The sequence below is a fragment of the Microtus oregoni genome, unplaced genomic scaffold, assembly GCF_018167655.1.
Source record: "Microtus oregoni isolate MIOR12 unplaced genomic scaffold, Mior012 000062F_ref0000492, whole genome shotgun sequence".
In the NCBI taxonomy this organism is placed as follows: domain Eukaryota; kingdom Metazoa; phylum Chordata; class Mammalia; order Rodentia; family Cricetidae; genus Microtus; species Microtus oregoni.
In genome coordinates, this window is record NW_024543872.1 from 10,398,843 (window position 1) to 10,422,399 (window position 23,557).

The 23,557-nt window shown below is 43.3% G+C and overlaps 1 protein-coding gene across 8 annotated transcripts in view; it reads right to left on the reverse strand.

The window, feature by feature from the left end:
- Window positions 1–11,794: 11,794 nt before the first annotated feature.
- Window positions 11,795–23,557, reverse strand: part of LOC121439592 (nuclear receptor coactivator 1) — a 222,209-nt gene continuing 210,446 nt past the window's right edge. For 6 of the 8 annotated variants that reach the window (XM_041640118.1, XM_041640122.1, XM_041640121.1 and 3 more), the window contains 2 exons: window positions 18,019–18,108; window positions 11,795–14,113 (listed from right to left, as the gene is read on the reverse strand). In XM_041640118.1, the coding sequence (XP_041496052.1) occupies window positions 13,943–14,113; window positions 18,019–18,108 (261 nt within the window). In that variant the 3' untranslated portion in view covers window positions 11,795–13,942. Of the gene's footprint in view, window positions 14,114–14,197; window positions 14,255–18,018; window positions 18,109–23,557 lie in introns of all 8 variants that reach the window. The other 2 variants (XM_041640124.1, XM_041640123.1) reach the window with 2 other exon arrangements.

Consider the following 23,557-nt stretch of genomic DNA (forward strand, 5'->3'; position numbering starts at 1 on the left):
TCGAAGCTATTTCAGGAAATTCAAAGGGAAGAAAAGAAGGTGTTGTTTGAAGGGATGCTGGAAAGGTAAATTCTGGGTCTCGCATTGGGAGGAGGGGGACTGTTTGACATGTTTGAGTAAGGACACAGTGCTCACAGTCAGTCGCGAGGCTCTAACACCACCTTCTGGCCTCCATGGACACAGCACCACACGGTGCACAGATATATATGCAGGCAAACACACATAAAATGAATTTAAAAACTTTAAATTTAATACATTTATTTTATGTGTGAGGGTATTGTCAGCATGCATGCCTGTGTGCTGTGTGTGCCTTGTGCCCATAGAGGCCAGAAGGGGGTCTTTGAATTACAGGTGGTTGTGAGCCTGTGACTCCACTGCTGGCTGTCCCTCCAGGTGCAGGTGGGTCCGGTAGGGCCGGTGGTCGCTGGTACCATAATGGGGTGTTGGTGGGAGAGGGTGCTGCTGCCTGGTCGCTGGGGGGTGTCGTAGGTGGGGGAGGGGCCGGGGCTAGGGCCTAGGCAGCAGGGCTCTCCATCTGGGATATCAGATATTCACCTGTCCCTCCTAGTGCAGGTGGGGTGGTGGGTTCAGTGGTCGCTGTTGCGGCGGGCAATGGTTCTTTCTTTCTTAAGGAGCGTCCCAAAAAGATGGAATGTTTCAACCTCAGGATGAAACTGCTACGGAATACCTATTCTGGGAACTGAGGGTATAATATGGTCATTTGGCAGAATGCTTCTAGAATGCACCATCTCTGGGTTTGATTCCTAGCACCTTTAAATATGGCATGGGGTGCAATACTACCATGACAGACATGCAATGCCTGTCTGTGCAGGAACTGGGTTTGAAACAAAGGTCGTTCGTCAGTTCCGGTTTTGCTTTCTCATTGGTATCTACTACTGTTAAGATACCAGTTTGAGGTGTTTTGGAAAGGGACCACAAGCTGTTCAAGCACAGGAACACTGCAGCTACCTGGGAAATTGTTTAAATACATTCACATTAACTTCACATCCTCAAGGTCATATAAATTAGTACCTAGAGCTCAGTTATCACCAGTTGAGCTGACAGAAAGGAGTTTCTGAACTTGGGAAGTGAAGATCACAGCTCTTTGTGGCACTGGGTGTGAGGAGGGCTCCCTTAGTGGGGAATGTGAGAAATAACTTTATGTTTAATTCCAATACAACTCCCTCATAGACTTTCTGTCCTGGATCATCAACTGGTGTTGGCATAAGCACAGGGAGCTGCTGTTTTTACTGATGGAACCGTGTGAGTGTGGCAGGACAGCTACAGTTGCTTCACTGGTTTTAGCTGTGCTCTGAGGTCACGCTCAGAACAGCTCCAGCCTCTTTTCTAAGATCTACAAAGGCAGGCTTTGAAAGGGAATTTAGCCACTGGGGGTTTGCAGTGTCCAAAAAATGACACTCGAGTTCTGATCCTAAGTTCTTAGGGAGGCAAGAGAAAATGCAAACCAAGAAAATGTGAGTCTGCTAAGTCAATGCCATCACTAAAGCTGTGTCTTTCTGCTGCCTGCGACCTGATAGAGACCAAATCTGCTACCTTCAAACTGGCCGGCTCTGATAGAGTGCTTCCTGCAACTAAGAAAGCCAAACCAGTGAACCAAAAGTGATCAGCACATAGATTAACCCTCTGATGCTGTGGAGAAGAGTCAAGAGGAGCATCGGGTTAGAGGCATTGGGTTAATTACATTCCATCTGCAAAGGGGGCTGCCAAGAGAGTGGCCGAAGCCACCAGGCCCTCCCTTACTCTGGGTGTAGGAAGTTCTCGACAAGTACAGGTGGCCACAGACCCATCTGATAACAGATACAAGATATACGTTCTGGGGCTGGGAGGAAATCTGGGACACTGGTAGGAAGATTGAAATAATCAAGGTATCAGACCACGACGATGCAGCTCCCGAAATGGAAACAGACAGAATATGGTGCCTCTTCTTCACAATATAAAAGGAAAGAGCAAGGCAACTGACGGCTCCAGAGGACTTGAGATTAAGACCCAGCTCAGCTATGCAAGGGATGTACAGCTGACAGGACAATTGTGAGATCAAATTAAGTATTGTTTGACCGCATCACAACATAGTTCTCGATGTCCCTCTGTCTTCTTGGCCGTATGCTGTGCTCACTCTACCCCTGAGCTGCCTCAGTCTTTGAATGTGTCTTCCCTTTTCTTTTTCTTATCTCATTGCATTGGCTAGGACCTCATGCACAATAGTGGTGCTAACTGGAATCCCTGGGTTACTATCAGTTTAATGGGAATGCTTTTAGATTTTTACTGAATCAGAATAAGGGGGTTCTTTTTCTTTGCCATGTTTTCTAAAATTAAAACAGCATAAACAGATCTAAAAAATCAAATACCTTATTGTATCTATGGAGGCAACTGTATGGCTTTTCCCTGCTATTACCCTGGTGGATTACACCGCTAGACTCCAAATACCGAATCGTCTTGATTCTTGGAATAAACTCCTCCATTAGGGGATGGCTTAGTTGTGAACTTGGCTTGGAGCCATCTTCCAGTCTCTTTAAAGACTGTCTGCTGATGATTTCCTGTCTGTATCTTCAACTCCAACTTCTCCCCTAAGTTTCAGGCCCATCCAGATCTGGATACTGCTGACCTGAGTTCATTGGATGCCTGATGGGAATCTCAACCGTATGACAGAAAGTAAAGCAAATGCGCGTCTCCTCCCTGCCTCTGCTATGGGCCGTCCCATCCTCCCTGTTGCTCAGACCCAACAGCTGGGAATCACCTTTATTGCTTTCCTTACAGCCTGCATTAGATATGCCGGCAGGTATATACATAAAAATGCCGGCACTCATATACATAAAATAAATAAATAAATCTATTTTAAAAATAGATGAGTGCTTTATCGACTTAAGCAAGAAAAGGGCATCAGAGCCGGGCGGTGGTGGCCCCTTGACCCCACAGGTGGAAGTCTTAGAGTTGGCTTTTAAGGTGTACCATGAGAAGAATGACAAAGCCCACAATCATCACTGTCACGTGCTAGCCATGGCCCTCTGATCGACCGAGGCCACAGACAGCCTGATCCATCTTGTCTGTGCTGCTCCCTTGACCCCCAGGGCTCGAGAACCAATAGGCCCATGTTTCAAATGTGGTAGAGCTGGTCCCTGGGCCCGAGCATGCTCTAATCCTCATCTTGGTCCTGTGAGGCCTTGTCTAAGATGCCATAGGGAAGGTCATTGAGCAGTAGATTGTCCTTGTGCACATAGTGGCATAGAGACATCAAACCCAGAAAATTCCCAGGTTGACCTTCTAGGTCTGGCCATGGACGAAGAAGGCTACCTGGGCTCCTTTGACCTGACCACAACCGTTATCTGTAACAGGGAGTCATGGGTAAACATCACAGCATCAGGATGGCCCATCTCCTTTCTCTTGGACACCAGAGCCACATATTCGGTACTGAGGGAATTCTGGGGGCCTACCTCTCCTTCTAGTTTCCCTATTGTTGCAGTGGGGGACAGCCTTATCTACCTCAGCAGATCCTATCACTTAACTGTGTTTTTAGGGATATTTATCTCCCTCATTCCTTTTCAGTCATGCTAACCTGCCTGGTACCTCTTATGGGAAGAAATTTTTTAGCAAAAGTAGGAGCTTCCATTTGCTCCTTCCATTCACCTTACCCCAGACTCTCCATTAGCTCCCCTCCTCCTCCCAGCCTCCCAGCTCCAATGTGTCTTTTCCTCTACCAGCCTCTCAGGTAAGCACCCAAGTATGAAACACCCAAAACCCCTCTGTTGCTAAACACCATTCCCCCATTGTTATACAATTACAAGAGCCTATGACATACTTTACCCAAGCTCAGTACCCCCCTCTCTCTCCAGAGCCTTAGGGGACTTAAGCCTATTATCTCTGACCTTTTAAGAAAAAAAGCTACTTCACCCCACCTCTTCTCTCTTTAACACCCCTATACTTGCTGTTAAAAAAACCTAACAGAACCTATCACCTGATTCAAGACCTCTGGCTCATTAACTCCTCAGTGGACCCTCTTCATCCTGTAGTGCCTAACCCTTACATACTTTTTTCCACTATTCCCCCAAGGAACCTCCCACTTCTCAGTTCTAGATCTTAAGGATGTTTTTCTCTCTATTCCTCTCAGCTCTCAATCTCAAAATATCTTTGCCTTCATTTCTTGGGCTGACCAAGCAGCTAGAACAGCAGCATTCTAGAGCCCAAACCTACCTCAATCCCCTCAGGGGGTTCATAAAGTACAGCCCACATTCTCTCAGACACCCCCTGACACTGGGCAAATTCTGTCCTAACTACATCAGCTCTTTCATCCTAATAGCAAATCTCTGTTTCACTTTGTCAAGGCTCACCTCCAACCCACCCTTGAGGACTTAGAGTTCTTAAAAGTTAGCACTTCCTCTTGTAAAATCTGTCAAAAGTCAGATCCCAAGACCAAATATCGTAGCTTCCCTTTTCCCACCAGGCCAGGGGCTCCCTTCTAGGAACTGACTGACAGCTTGATTTTACTCATATGCCCACAGGCAGATAAGTTAAATATCTCCTGGTTTTGGTGGACACCATGTCTGGGTGGATTGAAGCATTTTCCACCACTAACAAGAGGGCCCAGTCGGTTTCTGATGTTCTTCTCCGAGAAATTATCCCCCAGTTTGGAATCCCAACCTCTCTTCAGTCGGATAATGGCTCAGAGTTTACCTCCCAGATCTCTCAAACTTTATCTAAGGCTCTTAACATTCCCTGGCATTGTCATATCCCATACCATCCTCAGTCTTCAGGGAAGGTAGAACAAATTAACCATTCCTTAAAAAATGTTCTTGTTAAGATGTCACAGGAGCTTCACCTTGACTCGGTAAAACTTTTGCCTCTGGCCCTTCTTAGGCTTAGGGCTCTCCCCAAAGGCCCCCTTTTCATCTTGCCCTTTGAACTCATGTATGGGCAGCTGGTTTTAACCCCTGGCCTCTCACCTAAAACCTCTCCCCTTCCTGATCACCTGCATACTCTGTGTTATCCCATCTTCGCTCCCTATTTTGGGATTTTACCAACTACTCATTACCTCAACTGTGTGCCAATTCATGCTCTCCGCCAATTAAAATAGGAGATCAGGTACTATTCTCTCCCCAAATCATGGCCCCTCACCCCTTTCCCCTAAATGGCAGGGCCCCTTTAAAGTAATTCTTGTAACTCCCACAGCTGCCAAGCTCGAAGGACTTCCTCATTGGATCCACCTGTCCCACCTTAAACCTTTTACTCTTCCAGCGCAAGAGACCCCCTCATATATGGTAACTCACACAGGGCCCTGCTCCCTTAAGTTCCAGAGGACACCAAGATCAGCCACTCTTTCTCCAGTTCCAGAAAAATAAAAGTCTCATCACCGTACTCAACTCTCCTGTGCTAAAAACTCCATATACTCTCCTTGTCTTTCTCCTATCTACTTTATCAACTTCTCTATATCTCCAATGTCATACTTAAATTTCTAGTTAACCACTCAGCTGTTATTACAGGGACCATCATTAAACATAGAACCGGAGGTACAAGGATTCTCAAAAGCCCAGTTGGTAAGAAACAATAACAAATTTGGGGTCATTCACAGCCCCAAACTCCAAAAACTCACAAAAACAGACTTCAATGTTACAGGTTTATCACTGACTACAGCCATGTCTCCTGGATGTCAAGGTAATACCGTGATGCTAAAGAGAACAAGTACCTTAAGATTTGCTTCAGGTAAAACATTAAGGGCTAATAATTCCCCTTTCCAATAATTCCCCTTTCTTTTCCCCCCTCCTATCCACTGTCTTCCATTCCAACACTATATAATCGTAATCATAAGCTTTTAATATGCCTAAAATTTATTTCTTTTCAAACATTTTTTCATAAGCTCCAGCGAGCCAATTGGACCTATCTAAACAGACCAGACTCGCCCAGAATAAGTATCATTTAATTCTTCCCTCATCATCTTGGGAAACCCTGGGAAATTTCTTCCTCTACCCCCCCCCCCCCCCCAATCCCTCCTATCTACCATCTTGGGACTCTCCTCCCTTAACCACCAGGATCTAAAATTTTTTCCAGACATAATTTTCTGCCTTTCCAACATCTTGTAAGATCCAAGCTGCCAGCCAGTCAGTTCCACAGAGCCCAGAAATAACACAAAAGTAATCAGCCACCCTAGGACATGGTCAAGCATCTCAAGTCTTCGACGTCCACAAAATCAGCAGGAAGCAGTCACGAGAGACCTTACAACGCCCCATTCCCAGCCATTAAATACCCCAAACTACCCAAATTTTTATAATAAACAAAAGGGTGGAATGTTATGATTTCAGCCACAATAAGGCTGACACTTCCAGGTTCTAGGGCCATGCATGTGTGGACAAGCCCTCAGGCAGAAGTGCCTAATGGCCCCGGGGATGTTAAAGGGCCCTGTGTGACTGACCCGCATGTGGTTTGGTTGCATCATCCACCTATGACTCAGCTAAGCCTTTGCATGCATGCGTGATTGCATCATCCACCTATATGACTCAGCTAAACCCTTGCATGTATGCATGAGCCCTGTCATCTGCATATGATGTAGTCACATCGACCCCCTGTGTGCATGCGCTAGGCAACTTTTAAAAGCTGGACGCCCTCTCTCTCTGCACACTGACTTCCCCAGGCCTCTACATGTCCCCTCTAATAAACTCCTAAGCGGGTTTGTTGCGTGTTCCATGTTTCCTTCTCACTCGCGCCAGGTACTTTCAGAGCTAAGCAGGGCTAGACTGTTTTGAGGTCAGAGATCGTAGGTAAGACGTCTGACATCTCCCTGCTCACTGGCTGACTCAATCATCTGCCCTACATTCTGACTGGACAGCTTAGAGGCACCGGCTTTAAAGGCCATCTCATTATTGTTTAATCTTAACACCGAGCATTGCCTTTCAGAGGTGCTCACTGCAGATCAGGAGGAGATAGGGCCTGGGCTTTCTGCTCATCTGGGAAGGAAGTCTGGAAGTGTTTTAAGGGATCAACAGTCTGGCTCGGCTCCTGCACTTGAAGACTTACAAAGACCAGTGAAAATGTACTCCCTCAGAGTTCATGGAAAAGGGGAAACAGAAGCCATCAGAGAAACAGAATCACGCCCCGCAAGTTGTGCATACATTTTAACATTGGAATGCAATGATTTTTACTCCAGGGGGACAACTCAGGGCCTACCTGTCTCTTAGCAATTGAAACACACTGCCTCCTACAGGCCTATTGCTCCAATCTGCCTTTATGGAGAAAATGGTGAGGAGGAAAATGGGTACACAGCTCTTCCGTAAGAGACTCAACAACTTAGTGGAGGAAAGAGATCAGTCTGCAGACAACCAGCTGCTAATGAGGCCAATGCTGCCACAAGCAAAGGGAGCGCTATCACCAGGGAGACATTCCGGAAAAGGGCCTGGAGATGAGGACTAGAAGAATTCCAGACTAGACAGGACTGAACGTGGGAACAAGGTTAATTCGAGTATGAGGATCATTAGTAATTCAAGTGTGGTGCCTCAGGCCTGTATTCCCAGCACTGAGGCCGAGGCAGGAGGACTTTAAATTCAAGGTCAGCCAGGCCTAAGTAGCAAGACCCAGCCTCAATGGCAAACAAGCAAACAAAGAATAAAGGCCAGGGTAGTGCCTGGCTGGAGCATTTGTTTTCTAGAGAGCAGAAGTGGTCACAATCAGAAGATAGGCTGACTTGAGATTTGCTCTGGGCAAGAAGCAGCACCCACGCATAGCGGGTGTGAAGGGGCACGGGAGGGAGAGGGTGGCTATTGAACAAAGAAATGCTTTCAATAGGGCCAGGGAGGAGAAGCCAGGCTGCAAGCCTTTTACAGTCAAGACTCCTTATAATCTGGTTAAAAAGGAAGCTGCTGCCGCTGGCCACTGATTAGCCAACTAGCTCAGATAAACAACACAAAACTATCTAGCAGCAAAATATATCATCTGGTTTGAGGCTTAATTTTGAGATTGTAGGGGCATGGGCTCCATATGTCCATGTCTATCAGTGGTAAACTCAGGGTTGGGTCTTGCAAAATATCCTGGTTATAAGAGGGTACTCAAGATGAGTGCATTATAAATATTGCCTTCACACAAATTAAAATCATGCAATTTAACACCAGTACTGCTTTATTTTCAAAATGGAAACCTTCAGAAGCCTCAATGAAACCTAAGTTCTAGAGAACAGTCTTGAGTTCATTAGGATTCTCAGTGTTGAGACTGGAGAAATGAGTAAGCATTAAAGGGTTAAAAGTACTTGCTGCTTTTCCAGAGGACCAGAGTTCCATTCCTTGCACACACATTGGGTGGGCTCACAACCACTTGTAACTCCAGCTCCAGGGAATCTGTTGTCATGTGATACCCTCTGCTGGTCTCCGTGGGAACCTACACACACACACACACACACACACACACACGTAAAGTAAATCCTAAAAAATAAAAAAAAATATACCAGTCTTAAACAGGTATGGTATACACACCTTTAAACTGGCACAGAAACCGAACCAGGCAGATCTCTGTGAGACTGAGGCCAGCCTGGTCTACATACCGAATTGAGACCTTGTCTAAAGCAACCGTGACAACAACATAGTGCAATGATGCTCTCATCTTTAGTGGTGGTTCTGTGTAGTGCAAAGTGGAGTTCATCCCAAAGCCCAACAACTAACTTGAGGTCAGAATTTCCAAGTCCCTTCACCACAAATTGGGGTTTCAATTTCAACGTCTGCCAAGAGGCCTGTTCTACGTTGCAGTACAGGAGGCCTGAAAGACCAAATGCAGGTCCCAAGAGGTGGCATATTTTCAGTACTAGAGGGAACTTTCTGGAAGAATGAAAAAAAAAACGTTTAAAGCAATGTTTCTCAACTTGTGGGTCGTGACCCCATTGGGGTTGATTGACCTTCTCATGGGGGCTGCATATCAGATCTACTGTACATCAGATATTTACATTAAGAGTCATAACAGTAGTGAAGTTAGTTTATGAAGTAGTAAGGAAAACAATTTTGTGGTTGGGCGTCACTACGAGGAATTGCATCAAAGGATCCGCAGCTGTAGGAAGGTTGAGAACCACTGGTTTAAGGGCTGTGAAGTCTCCACCATGAACAAGGGGCAGCTCAGGCAGTTATCTCTGGTGCTGTCCACAATGCCTGTCACACATCAGCTCATCAAAAACAGAAGTCATTTTTATGGCCCAGGGTTTTCTTTCTTTTTCCCTTTGTTCCACATCTTAGGGCCTCTGGACACTTGGGTGGGAGGAGCATCAAATGAGGAAGCAGCTGTCCCTTTCAACATTTTAATCTTTTGGCCTCTGCTTGCTATGGAGACTTGTTTATAGTGGTTGTAGAAACAACCACAAATGAGTACATCAGGGCCAGATGCAGCGTGTGGGAAGGCTTCACCAAAAGGACTAAGAGCTCAGAACAGGTTCCTCCAACTGTGACCTAAGAAACCTACCGTCCTAGACTTATAGACTTCAGTTACTCTGTTTTCCAGGAAGGATCCCAATGGCCACACGCACTGCTGGGGATCTAACCAGATTCTCATTCACGTTCCGTGAGTGCTCTCCAACTGAGCTACACCTTACATGCTGTCAGACAGTCTTAGTGTATCTGCCTATAACTTACCTTCACCTAAGTGTTGATGCTGTTTCACGGAATCCACCTTCCACTTCCTGTTAGATATATAGAAACATACTACATTGGGACTCTCTGTTAACTATATGCCAAAGAGTCCCTCACCCCATTTACTTGAAGAGCAAGTGGAGAGATTCTCAGGGTCTCTAGAAAAGGGGCCGGGTTCTCTCTTTGCCACCTTTGACCTCTTGCCCTTCTTTTCAAGGCTGGGCTTATCATTCTCCACAGAAGAAAACTGGGCTTAGGTTCACACATAAGATGGAAGTCTTGTAGACTCTTAAATCATCCAGTTCAGGACAGTAAGCTAGAATCTGGCATGAAAAGTGGAGCTCTGGGGGCTGGAGGGATGCCTCAATGGCAAAGAGCACTTGATGCTTTTCCCGAGGACCCAGGTTCAGTTCCCAGCATCCCCATGGTGGCTCACAACCACCTCTAACTCCACTTCCAGGAGATCCAATGTCGCCTTCTGATCGCTGCAGGCAGAGGCACTCACATGACACACATATATAGACAGGCAAAATACTCGCTCGCATCTTTAAAGCTGGGGATTCGAGTGTCCGCACTGATGAACTGTTGTGTCGTAACCTGGTAGAGTCCGTTTCTTTCCTGCTTACTACTCTCTCAATGGTCTGCAGAGGCTGAGAAAACGGTCCTAACAGCACTTCAAAAATTGCCAGAGCATACATTTACTTTCTCTGGGTACCTTTAATATCATCATCAGCTACAGCCGGGTGGATAGAGAACAGAAGGCAATGCTTTTGGTTGGGTCGTGACTGCTTTAACTTTCAAATGAGACCTCCAAGCCCAGCACATGTTCCTACTGGAGTCGGTCCCTTCAGCTACTCTCTGGTGTGCCAGCTGACAGAACTCTGTGGGCTTATGAGCGGGTCATGCTCTGGCCGCCTTCCCTGTGCTGCCCCTCAAAACTGCCCTAGCTCCTCTTCACAGTGCTACTCCTGCTGTTTAAGCACCTCACCTCAAATGCCATCTCTTTCACAAGGAAGCCTGCACTGACCTTTAGGCACTGCCTCATAGAATTCTCTTCTGTACCACTTTCCCCAGGTCTGCATCTAACTGCTCTCCATTCCGGGTCTACAGATGTAAGTCACACAGGGCAGGGTCCACTTCTGTTTTCATCCTTTCTTATTCCTGGAGCCTTGGATAAGGAATAAAATGTGTTGAACAAGTGAATGATGACACAGCTTTTAGTTTTTCAACGTTCTTAAGAGTTAGGGTAGCATTGAGAATAAAATACACAAAGAAAACCAAGATTGCCGGCAGAACAGGCTCAGCCTCCAACAAAAGGAACATATGGGTTCAATTAAGCCAGTGAAGTTTAGAGGCAGAGGGATGGTCAGGGATGGTTTACTGTATCCAAGTGCAGGTGCTCTTCTGGCAAGAGCAATTAAGGTCAGCATAGGGTTAGCATAACTGCTATGTAAACAGACAACCATCTTTCTTTTACTCGGTCAGCCCAAGACACAGCATCTAAAAACTTCTTTATGCTGGAATCTTCCCCAGAAAGACCACAGAGAAGGTAGTTTTCTCCTTCCTTCTTTCTATTGCTCTTCTCTCTCCACTGCCACTCAGGACAACTTTACATCAGTGGGCGACCTCATCTAAAAGAAGCATCAATTTTCTTTTATCCCAGCTATGGATAAAATGTATCATTTCACCTCAAAATATGATTTAAAAGAACAGATGCCAAGTCTGTAGCTATGCGTGGGAATGTATGTGAGAAACACACCCTGCTCTTGTTTTCTTGTTAGGCTTAACTGCTGAACCATCACACCAGCCAGTACTTAACTTTTACAAAATGCATTATCACACTGAAACAGTATCCTCAAGTAAAATTCCACACCTGTATCAGCGCATTGAGAGAGGCATGCTATTCCGTGGTTCTTTAGAGTTGCCTGGACAGTATCCTAGCCTCAGACACAATAGAGTTTATGTTTCAGACAAATGGCCCAACTAAGTTGGCATTTCCTCAAAGCCCCTAATCACTGCTTTACAGGAAAGGCTTCTATTAGAGAGACTTTAGGGATTTTTGGCCATAGCGATCCTTTCTTTTTACTAACCTTTAGTATTGGAAGTCATCTGGGCTTTGGCAATTATTCTAGAGTCATCGCCCCCCACCCTACCCATCTCCACCCCTGCATAAATGAAGAGGCAGCTCATGAGGTTGTTAAACAAATTCTATTCAGTAGCTGGAAAAGTCAATTTCCTGTGGAATGACAGGAATTACATAGAAGCAAGCAATTTTATTTTCCTCAAATGTAGCAATAATTTTAATCTGTACATACATAAAACAAACAGTGCAATTATAAAACCTCGAAGGTGACATGCATACTTTAAGGTGCAGTGGGGATGGGGGAGGACGTTAGCATCTCCAATTTTCCTTACTGCTTTTCTCTTCTAGGTCCTGATGCAAAAGCACTGAGTCAGGAAACTTCATCTGGAATGCTGAAGTTAGAGGTTAACTTCCTGAAGTCTGCACGCTTATCACAAACAAAATGGAAACGACCTCCTAGAGCAGTTTGGGAGGAACTAGAGTAATATGGCTGGGCTTTCAAGCTGGAAATGAATGAGATCAGGGATGCATTTTCTGAAAAACTAAAAAAAGATAATGTTTGCAACTGAGGGTCCTATTTCTGTTTCATAGTTGCTACCACATGAGCCCTTCCACCATTTTCAAAATGCTGTAGTTTCTGAATAGATGCTGTTCAATGGAGTTATTTGAAAGTAGGGGTGGTGAGATGCAGAAGGAAGGACCTGGGGAAATGGCTTCTTCCTTGAAGTCTTGAGTCCATGCTCCTCATCTGCATTGGTTCTTATGGCCTTTCCTCTGCTCTGTGAGCAGAGGGAGCTGGTGCAGAAGGTCAGTATTGTCGTCCGCAGGCCCACGGATGCAGATCAAGGTTAGTGCTGGAGGGCTCCCTTGGCCTCTCTTGCGACGCCTTGCTCAAGCTCTCCTGCCTGTGGCAGAACTTCTAGCACTAGAGTCAGTTCGCTGGCCCCTTTCTCGGGGCCAGGGTGAGACGGGATGTGGCAGAGTAACAAGACAACGGGAAAACATGGTACCAATTAGCCTCAGAGCAGAACAGAGAAACTTGTATTTGCACTGATGGAAATTCAAATTCCCAAAGTCAGAAAAAGCAGATTTGTTTTGAGCGAGCTCTGATTTCCCTTCCTACAAGCGGCCTGCGACACCCTGGGGTGGTCTGCCCTAGCTCAGCTAGAATAGCTCCTTCTGGCACTGCCACTTTGGTGAGTCCCAAAGTAAATCCATACATGGCTTCACAGTCACTGGGATAATGAAATTACTAGCCAAGTGTAATTGTAATCAACCAACATTATACTTCACACACAAATTAAAAAAAAACCAATATGATCAAAGCATAAAATTAAACAGAACAAAATCAATTTCTACAAGAAATCAAAATATATTTACAGTGAGATTTAAGGAAAAAATAAGCTACTCGGATCATAAATTTAATTTTATTTTAAATAACTTTAGCTACCTCGCTGTTAACATAGTAAAAGCAGAAAGAACAGGCTGCTTTCCCCCGCAGACTTAATCAGAAAATTTTATCTACAATAATTGATAGAACTCGGTTCTTGTCTTTCACCCATCTCAACAAAAATTATTGCATTTTCCCCCAAACTGCATTTTTTGGATTCCTCAGTGAATATACTCGTTTCATCCTCTTTCCTGGAGGCATCTTGGTTTCAATCCATCTTTATAAAAAGGAGAAGGGGTGCATATGTAGAAGCAAAATATTCTCTTGATGCCAACAGACAGAGTTGCTTGGAGAAGCTGATTGTACACACGAGCTGCCTGGGGTCGGGGAGGGGTGGCTGTTGGTGGGAGGAACTTGACAGCCTCTGGTGGACAGACAGGCAAAGCCCTATGGGCTCTTCTTCCAGGGCAGGGACAGGGTTGAGCCGGTGAGGCAGGGCTTCATCTCCCCTTGGAACTTGTTATTTTGGTTTCCCTCCAAAAGCCTTCATCCAGAAAAGAAGCCAATGACTGATTATAAAAATAAGAATAATTAACTTTTGGCTCAAGAAATAAGATTGTCCAACTGTTCTGCCTTGTTATTCTTTTCAATATCCAAGGCCTTTACAAAGAAAGTAAAACCATCTCTCAATCTCCCAGCAAAAATGAACTTTTTTTAAAATTTTTATTTATTTATTTTTTTTGCTCCAAATGCTACGACCTGAAGAATGGCTGCAGATTGAGATATCAAAAATCTCAGAAAAATATATAATATATTTGTATATCTCTGCATGTCTATTATTTAAACTTCACATTCCTTTAAAAGTGGTTATTCAGTCAGTAGCTGCTGAAGGAGGCTCTTCTGCTGGGCCTGGGGGGTCTGTGGTCCTGATGTGGGTTTTTGAGTTCCCAGTGGACCAGGCTGGTTCAGGTAAGGGTCCCCGCCTACCAGATTCACTGTACACTGGACGTCAGCAAACACCTGAACCTGTTGCACCTGCTGGAACACAAATAAAAGATGTGTTTAGACAGAAGGGCTTGCCCCCCCGGCTTATGAGTGGTACTACTTGAAGTGGGAACTCACTAGAGCATTCCTCTAGTCTGTAGTCACCACAGAGAAGAACTCTTCTGTCTTCTTGTCCTACAAAAAGAAAATCGCTGCACTCATTTTGCTCAGGGTTCTGGAAAGTTCACACTTAAAAATAAAACCAAAACTGGAACGGTCACGCCTCCTACAGGGTTGCCATCTACACTCAGTGTGTGTTCTCTAATATTACCAAGTCTGGGGAAAACCTAGTTTAGAGTTTGTGGATATAGCAGTGGCTTTAAAAAATAACATGGTAATTGGAAAACTAGTTCAAAATCATTCTATGGATGACTTTAGTAGAAAAAGACCTTTTTTTATGTCACTGAGAAATAAGAGCTTTAACCTAGTATTAGCAAAATAAAACCATCACACTTTGCACCAACACTGGCACCGCTGGCATCATCCAGATGACTAGTATAGTAAACTGTATATAGCTCCTTCACATAGTGGCTTCATATTTACAACAAATATTAGCAGAGAAAGTTTGTTTTTGGTTTTCCCCTCATAGACAATTTCCTTAAACATGCGAGCTAAAAATAACAATAAACATTAGCTGAGAACACTATGAATTTCCCCGTTACTTCCAGTGGTAATGAATGTATTCCTTAAAAATGTCTAAAGCTGCATAGTTCTGGCATCTGCTATTGGAAGGCAAAGCCAGGTAGTAGTCCTCCCCACTAGCCTTATTAAATATTGTCTATAGAACTGATTAGAAGGCCACACTTCTGAATGCTCCTGAGGAGGAATAGAAATGCTTTCTAAGGTGACTATGAATCTTGGCAAATGTGCTTCATGTTTAATAGATTGTAAAGGATTTAAGCTAGTGATATCTTTTTTTTTTCTTTTTGGTCATTTATCTCTAGCTTTTCTGAAAAATTTGTATTTCTGCGGAATACAAGCTGTTTTCCATTACCTTCATTGGGCAAATGGCCAATGTCCCAACCGTCAAGTTTCTATGTCAGGCTGGCCTGTGGTCGCTTATTCTTAATCCTTTTGCTTGCCCACTCCACTCCCTCTCTGGGAAGAAGACAGCCCTGGAACCTTCAGTTAGTTAGGCTAGCATTCTTCCTTTTCTGGTCCTCTTTCACCAGCTTCTAGGCAGACTGCCTCTGGCTCTGCTGTGCTCCTAGGACTCCTTGTTTGAGTTCTTGCTCATGAATCTACCACACACCATCTTTGGTCCCGTGTTCTTCTCATGGTGTGCTCTGCAGCTACTATTCCTATCTTCTTTCTTCCTCGAGACCCAGGGGCCTTCTTTTCTCTCAGCAGCCTCCCAGCCCACTTCCTGCTTCTTTACTCTGTGTCCCTTTCTCTCTCCTGTCTGGCCTCCCACAGCTGGACTCTGGGACTCCTTTGTAGTCCTTCTTCTCTGTGTACCAATCTCTATAGTTCTAGCTAACTCACGTTCCAGTTTCTATTTGGCAAACACAGAAATGAGGGGATAACAAGAGATACCATGATGGGCTACAATGAAAAGAAGATTGAGCCACTGGCCTTCATGTGAGCACAAACAATGATGCTTTTTAGGTACTGAGTTTTTAAAATCAACACAGAAAATTGTATGCTTATTTGTTTCTAAGTATGAAATATTGGGGTGGAAAACACCTAAGGTGGTTTTTCTTCCCTAAGTATTTTAAAACAATTTTGATAAAGAGAGGAACCATAAAACAAACTAGAGAGAAAATATTGCTTCTTTAAAAAGAATATTTTAAAAAAGTACATAAAATTATAAAGATTAAAAAATTATAAAGATTAAGTCAGATTCCAAAGCTCATGTTATCCACTTAGAACTGTTACCTAAAATGAGGATGCCTGAGACCAGATCTCAAGGGATTTTCAAACTGCCACCTCTGCCCAGTCAGGCACGGGAGGACCTAAAGGTGTCTGGAAAGGATGGAGAACTCAGCACTAGACCCTCTGAGTTCCCAGCACATGGTTGACTTTAATTCAAGCACTGTCTGATGAATCTAGGACCTTGGTTGTGCTCCATTAAGTAGTTTGTCGTACCTCCTGGGACATGTCTCTCTGAGGGTGACTTCCATTTTCTAGTGAATGAGACTGTCTTCCATATAGCCATCACAGAATGCCCATTTAAATTGTTTTTTTAACCTCACAGCACTCAGATGTACTTACTACAGCTCAGCGTCTAGACACAACCTCCTGACTCCCCTTTCCCATTCTTAGTCCCCAGAAAGCCTTCCTTCACCTCTTCCAGCCAAGGACAGAGCCAAACTAGTGTGTTCTCAGTGGTTTCCCTCAGGGATGACTTTGTCTACAGGACAGAGCATGATTCCTTAACTCAGTAGTCAAGTCATCTAGGCATTTGATGCCATCTACTGTAACTCTTGATTCCTCTGATTTCTTATTGCAAACTTTTAAATTCTCAATAGATTGGCTTCCTATAACTATGTGAAGATACTACTATTCCCCTGCCTCTGGCTCCCAACAACTGTCTGAAGCATGCTTTATATAAACTCAGAGACAGAAATTGGGGTTCAACCTGAAGACTAGAAAAGCAAAGCAGCCAGCTACTGGTTCTTATCTCAACCTCAGTCTGAAAATGGTATCCTGCCTCTAGGAAACCTCAGAATGAGACTGATAGTGAGAGCTGTCCCCTCCCATTTTATAATCCTGTCTAGTTCTGGGATTAAAGGTGTGTGTCATTGTGGCTACTGGGATTAAAGATCTGTGTTATTGCTGCCTAGTCTGTAAGGCTGGTCAGTGTGGCTATTTTACTCTTCTGATCTTCAGGCAAGCTTTATTTATTAAAATACAAATAAAATGCCATGACAGCTGTCATTATTTTCTCCTTCACATGGCCTGAGAACTGTCCCACCTACTGAGTCCATCTCCTGTGTAAATGTTCTCTAACCATCTTAGCTTTACTCATCTGTTTTTTCAGTACTGGGATGAAGCCCAGAGCCTTCCATGAGGTAGACAGAGTCCTACCACTGAGCTGTATGCCATCCCTGTTTCTTCTTTCCATGAATGTTTGGTTTTGTTATTTATAGCATGCACTTGGTAGATGGCCTTCTTTGGTGACATGAAAATTTCTGTGCATGTATCTGTGTGTTGCATGTTAAAAGAGGCCCCCAAGAAGACTTTGTACTGGGAAGATCTGGGTCTGACCCCCCCGCCCCCCAGCTGTGTGAATAATGCACAGTTAAAGATGCTCAGGTTCCACTTCTTCATCTGTGAAGGAAAGGACTGCAGCCTCCACAGAGTTACACTGGAGGGTTAAATGAGATAAAGCTCACAGTGGGGAGCACAGTGCCCTGCAAATCATAAATGTTACAGTGAAGATGTACATATTTTTATGACTTGTACTATGATACCTATGCTAATATTAAGAGATTAAATACTAAATCAGTTGCCAAAGTGGATTAACCCCATGCCCAAATTTCTGCCAGTACAGAAGAGACCACCTTGCTATTTGTGCTGCTCAGAAACACCCTGCTAAGGAGGTGCGGTACCCAGCAGATGCTGCTTTGCCTTAATTTATTGGCTATGTTGAGATCTTTGATTATGATCTTTTTGATCTGCAGACTTCTAGCATTGTTTAGTCACATGTGACTCCACTATCTGACACAAGAGCTGGTTAAATCCTTCAAAGCTTATCTCATTTAACCCTCTCAACGCCCTGTAAGCAAGCATCCTGGTAGTCACAGAGAGGCTCAAGAGATGTCTGTAAAATCCCCACAGTGCCATGCCGACAAGGGTAGACTTCCGGGGTTATGCTCTCAGCCACATGCTAGGTGATGTCCTCCGGGTATCCAGAGCCTCTGCCAGCTCTGCAGTAGGCTTTCTGTCTTACTGACCTGGTTTCCATCTGCTTCTGCTTTGAGAAGGTCAGTGGATGAGAGCTGGCTGCAGTAGAGGCCTGTGTGTCTCAGTGCTGGATCATTCATCTATTAAAATAAATAAAAGACCAAATCATAAGCTAGTTGTTTAAGCTGCAAACCACATCTTCAATGAGAAACGGACTGAGAGTACTCGGAGGACCGCTAACCTAACAGATTTATCACACTGTCATCGACAGTCAGACAGGCTCCCTCGTGGGTGAAGACTGTGAGGATGGAGCTGGTGCTGCCCTGTTTCTGACCTAGCTGGTTACTTGGAGTCTTCGCCTGTGAAAGTCGCGTTATATACTTTTCTGTATATTCTGATATTTGACACTTGAAAAAATAGTAAATTCTTTTTCTCTGTATCTTTGACTCAGTCTGTCTTAATTTCCTTGTCTCTCTCCTCTCACAGACATACACTCAAGTTGATTCACCATCTCAGTTAACAAAGGCTCAGTGACAAAGGGCTGGAGAAGTGGTGTGCTACCCCTGCAGAGGGTCTGACTTTGGTTCTTAACAGATGGTTCAGCCCATGTCTGACTCCAGCTTCAGGGGAATCCAATGCCTCTGGCTTCTGCCAGCAACTGTCCTTATATGGGGTAATGCATCTGCACGCATGCACACATGCATACATGCACATGAATATAACATACACTTAAAAATTAAATAAATCTCAAAAAAAGAATCAGTAGCAAAGATCATATTTATACCATTGTCTGAATCCACCAAAAAATTAGACAGAGTAAGACACAAAGGCATTTAAGATACCAGACGAAGGCAACGCAGGGCACTGATCTCTACGATCTGGGAAACGACTCACTCTTGTAACAATTTTCTATCCCTAGAGCGCGTCCTTGAGTTAAGCAGCTGCTGGAACCCACAGAGCAGAATGTCAAAGGAGCAAAGAGACAGGTATAGAAATGTTGAGGGTCCTCTAGTCTGTGGCTCAAAATGCAGAGGAAATTTATGCCTGAATAAATGACATGGGATAATTCCAGAAGAACATACAGGTCTCCATCTCAACAGCCAAAATGGAAAAATGTCAGATTCAGGAGGTAGCAGGAAACACAATAGATCCTTACTATAAAAGTAAGATTGAGCCGGGCGGTGGTGGCGCACGCCTTTAATCCCAGCACTCGGGAGGCAGAGGCAGGCGGATCTCTGTGAGTTCGAGACCAGCCTGGTCTACAAGAGCTAGTTCCAGGACAGGCTCCAAAACCACAGAGAAACCCTGTCTCGAAAAACCAAAAAAAAAAAAAAAAAAAAAAAAAAAAAAAAAAAAAAGTAAGATTGGATATAGAATGAATACTACTTTTGTGCCATCAAATAAAGAGTAAGACCTGAAAGGCTCAAATTTCTTCCCGAGAACCGAATCATTTCTCATAGCAAAGATCAAAAATACCTATAGGGATATAAGTAAGAGAGGCTGGAGAAATGGCTCAGAGGTTAAGAGCACTGGCTGCTCTTCCAGACGTCCTGACTTCAATTCCCAACAACCACATGGTGGCTCCCAACAGTCTGGAATGCGTTCTGGCGCCCTCTGCTGGCTTGCAGGCAGCACACTGTATGCATAATAAATAAACATATTTTTAAAAATGAATATAAATGGTAAATTTCACACTTTTGTGTTCAATAGAAAAATTGCCAGTCATATAAATAACATAATTATGAGCCATAATGAAAATGAAAGCCAATGAACCTGAAATCAATTCCCAAACAGTTTGGGTGATAGACTGATTTAAGATAACTGTAATAAGTGCATTCCCTTTGTTCAAGAAGCAAGAAGAGTTCTTACTTTGCCATCACCAACTCCTACAAAGGTAGAGGTGCAGAGTGGTCAAGATTCAGCTTCTCATAGAACTCGCTGCCATATCCAAGGAAGCATTGCCAGTAGAGGTGTGATGAGTGTTAGCACTGACTACAGGAGGGGCTAAAGACATCTACAATGGTCTACACATAAGTTGTGAAGTTTCTAAAGCTTCAGAAAAGAACCAAACCCATCTCTGTATACTTGCATCCAACTGTGATGAGCCAACATATGTCAAGTTGGTGGAGGCCCTTTGTGCTGAGCACCAAATCAACGTAAGTAAGGTTGATGGCAACAAAAAGCTACCCCTATCAGGTAAGCGTCTGCAAAATGATTGAGGGGAAACCCTAGAAAATGGTTGCTGTAGTTGTACAGTGGTTAAGGCTTGTGGCAAAGAATCTTATGCAAGGATGTAACTGAAGAATCCTTTGCAATCAAGAAATGAACAAATTAAAAACCTGGCTCACTCAAGAAAGAAAGAGAGCTAGCGAGATGACTCAGTTGTTCATAGAACACACGTAACGAGATGACTCAACAGGTAAAGCACTTGCTGCACAAGCCTGACGACTGAGTTAGATCCTCAGAACCTATATATAAGTGGGATAGAGCTGATCCAACAACTTAAAAAGCAGAGGAAGGATGAAAGACATGCCAGCGATCTGAAATAGTAAAAAGATTCACATATAACATCTAGATATTGAAATGTCTGAGATAAAAACCACAATGGACAAAATTAACATGTTAGACAATGAAAAAAAATTAGTGAACCTTAAGCTATGGAAGTAGGAAGTATTTAAAATGAACACATGGAGCCTGGAGATGTAGCTCAGATGAAAGAGTACTTGCTAGTGTATATGATCCTTGGATTCAATACCCAGCACTGCATTAAAAAAAAATCAGATGTGGTGGCACATGCCTGTAATCATATTTGAAGAGGCACAAAGATTAGAAGTTCAAGGTCATCCTTGCTGAGTAGTGAGACTGAGGTCAGCCTGGGATATATGACCCACCCACCGTGTGTGTGTGTGTGTGTGTGTGTCTATGTGTGTGTGTGTGTGTGCGCGCGCGTGTGTAAGTGACTGAACTTCAGGCTAAAATCAACCCCTACCTTCTGCCCCAGGGTATCAGTGAATGTTGGAACACCTTCAGATAACTACTACAAGTGTGACTGGAGGGAAGGGTTAGTGTCAAATAAAAAAAATTTAAGAATGACTCACATTTCCTAAATTTGATGAAAATTCATGGACCAAGAATCAAAATAAGCTCCAAGAATAAGAAACAAAGAAAAGCATTATAACAATCACATTACTTAAACTCCATTACCAAGAGAATAAAATGACAGTGGAGACAAAGCCCTCATCAGAATTTATAAAGACACAGGGACTCAGGGAGAGTACTTCCAAACATAAAGCAGAAACAAAGACCTTTTTAGACATAGAAAGTCAAAAGCATCAGCAGCTGAGTTGCACCAGGATAAACACTGTAGGAAGAAGGAAATTATACCAGATGTAAACTGGAATTACATAAAGAACAAAGAAAATGGAACCTCATAACTACATGGGCAAATACAGAAAAATACTTACAATTTAAAAACAGTTGCTGTCTGAAGAAAAATACCAACAATGTAGTGAGGCATATAGAGTGTATGTAGATACAACATAAATGATACATAGCATAGGAAAGGAATATGGAAATACACAGCTGCAAGATTCTTATACTATATATGATATCATACATATAAAAAGGCAAAAAGAGGACAAAGCAAAAATAAGTCAGATGGGCTATTTAAGCCCAACCATACAATGGGGCACAGTGGTATAAGCCTTTAACCCAGAGGCAGAGACAGGTGGATCTCTACGAGTTCAATACCAGGTTGGCTTACATAGTGAGTTCCAGGCCTGGCAAGGCTATATAGTGAGACCTTGTCTCAAAAAAACAAAACAAAACAATTCAGTGATATCAACAACCACAGTAAACATACATGGACTAACCAGTAAAATTAAAAGGCAAAAACTGTTGAATTGAACAAAAAGGCAAGACCCAACTATATAAGGAGCACCTGGTAAATATAATATTTTTACCCAATTCATTTTATTTTGGTTGGGCAGGGGTGGCACCAGTACTTTAATACCAGTACTAAGAAGGCAGAGGCAGGCAGATCTCTGTGACTTTGAGTCCAGACTAGTTCACAGAATGAGTTCCAAGACAATCTTGGCTACACAGAGACACCTTGTCTTAAAAAACAAAAAACACCAAAAAATTCATTATATTTTGTTTTACTCTAATAGATACAGTGAATAATACTCATAACTGAATAGTAACAAAGATAAAAATAAGTCAATTTTGTGCCTTTATTTTGCTACAAGATACAGACCACAAGCTGGATATGGAAGCAACCAGTACTTGGGAGGTACAGGAAGGGGAGGAGGAGTTCAGTCATCCTAATTCACATAGTCAGATGTAGGCTAGCCTGGGCCTTATCTCAAAATGAATAAACAAAATGATATAGATCATTAAATTATTGGGTTCTGTTTCCTTAGGTTTATTATGTAATTCCTAGGAAACAGGGATTTTAAAAAAGGAAATCTATATAAAAGCTAGTACATATATATGTTATATTTAAATATAACTTTCTGTAAGCAATGGCTTCATGCCAACACTTTAGTTCATAATCTACTTTGTGGTGGCTAATATGAATGATGTAAGTACTCACTCTAGGCAGTTACTCTAGTTTTCAGTTTAATCACTGTCACCTAGAAATGTGCAGGAGGCTCAAGAACAAACTCCAAATGTGTGGCTAGCATACATTATCCGACAAGAGGCCTATCACATAAATTCTGCCCTAATTGTAATAGAAATATCCCAGTAATGTTCATTAGCCGTTTACCCTCTATCTCTGTCTAGGTTTTACTTTACTAATCAATTCGGAATATTCTTTTTAATCCACATTGTCTCCTCCTGTTTTGCTCTGGCTTTGCTGGGGACTGATTCCAGACTCTCACATGTTAGGCACACATTCTACCCTAGCCCTAAATTCTTATTCTTTCTTGATTTTTATTTAAACATTTTTGTTTTGTTTTTTGGTGACAGGGTCTTGCTTGTGTAGCCCTAGCCAGCCTGGTACTTGCTATGTAGATCAGGCTAGCCTTGAGCTCCTGGCAATCCTTCTGCCTCAGCCTCTTGAGTCCTGGGATTATAAGTGTGTGTCACCACATCTGGCTTTTCAATATTCATATTCATTCTCCCCTGCTGACCAGGATATCAGGCTTGCTTCAGCTCTGTTTGTTTGTTTGTTTTCTTTTTTTAAAGGCAAGTTCTCCACAACATCTTTCCTGACCAGGCCAGGCCCCTTTCCTTTTAAACACTTACTAATAAGTGTACATACTACTTCATCAGACATGCATAAATACATAAATAGCCCTAAAGGAGTTTTCTTTCTTTCTTTCTTTCTTTCTTTCTTTCTTTCTTCCTTCCTTCCTTCCTTTCTCTCTTTCCTTTTTTCTTCTCTCTCTCTCTCTCTCTCTCTCCTTCCCTCTCTCTCTTTCTCTCTCTTTCTGACAGAGCTCTAGAGAACTTACTATGTAGACCAGGCTGGTGTTAAGTTCACAGAGATCCATCAACCTCTGATTATGAATGCTGGGATTAATGGCGTGTATCATACTCAGCTCTAGAGGTTTACCTCTTATGTAGTTGTTCTCTTCTATTATT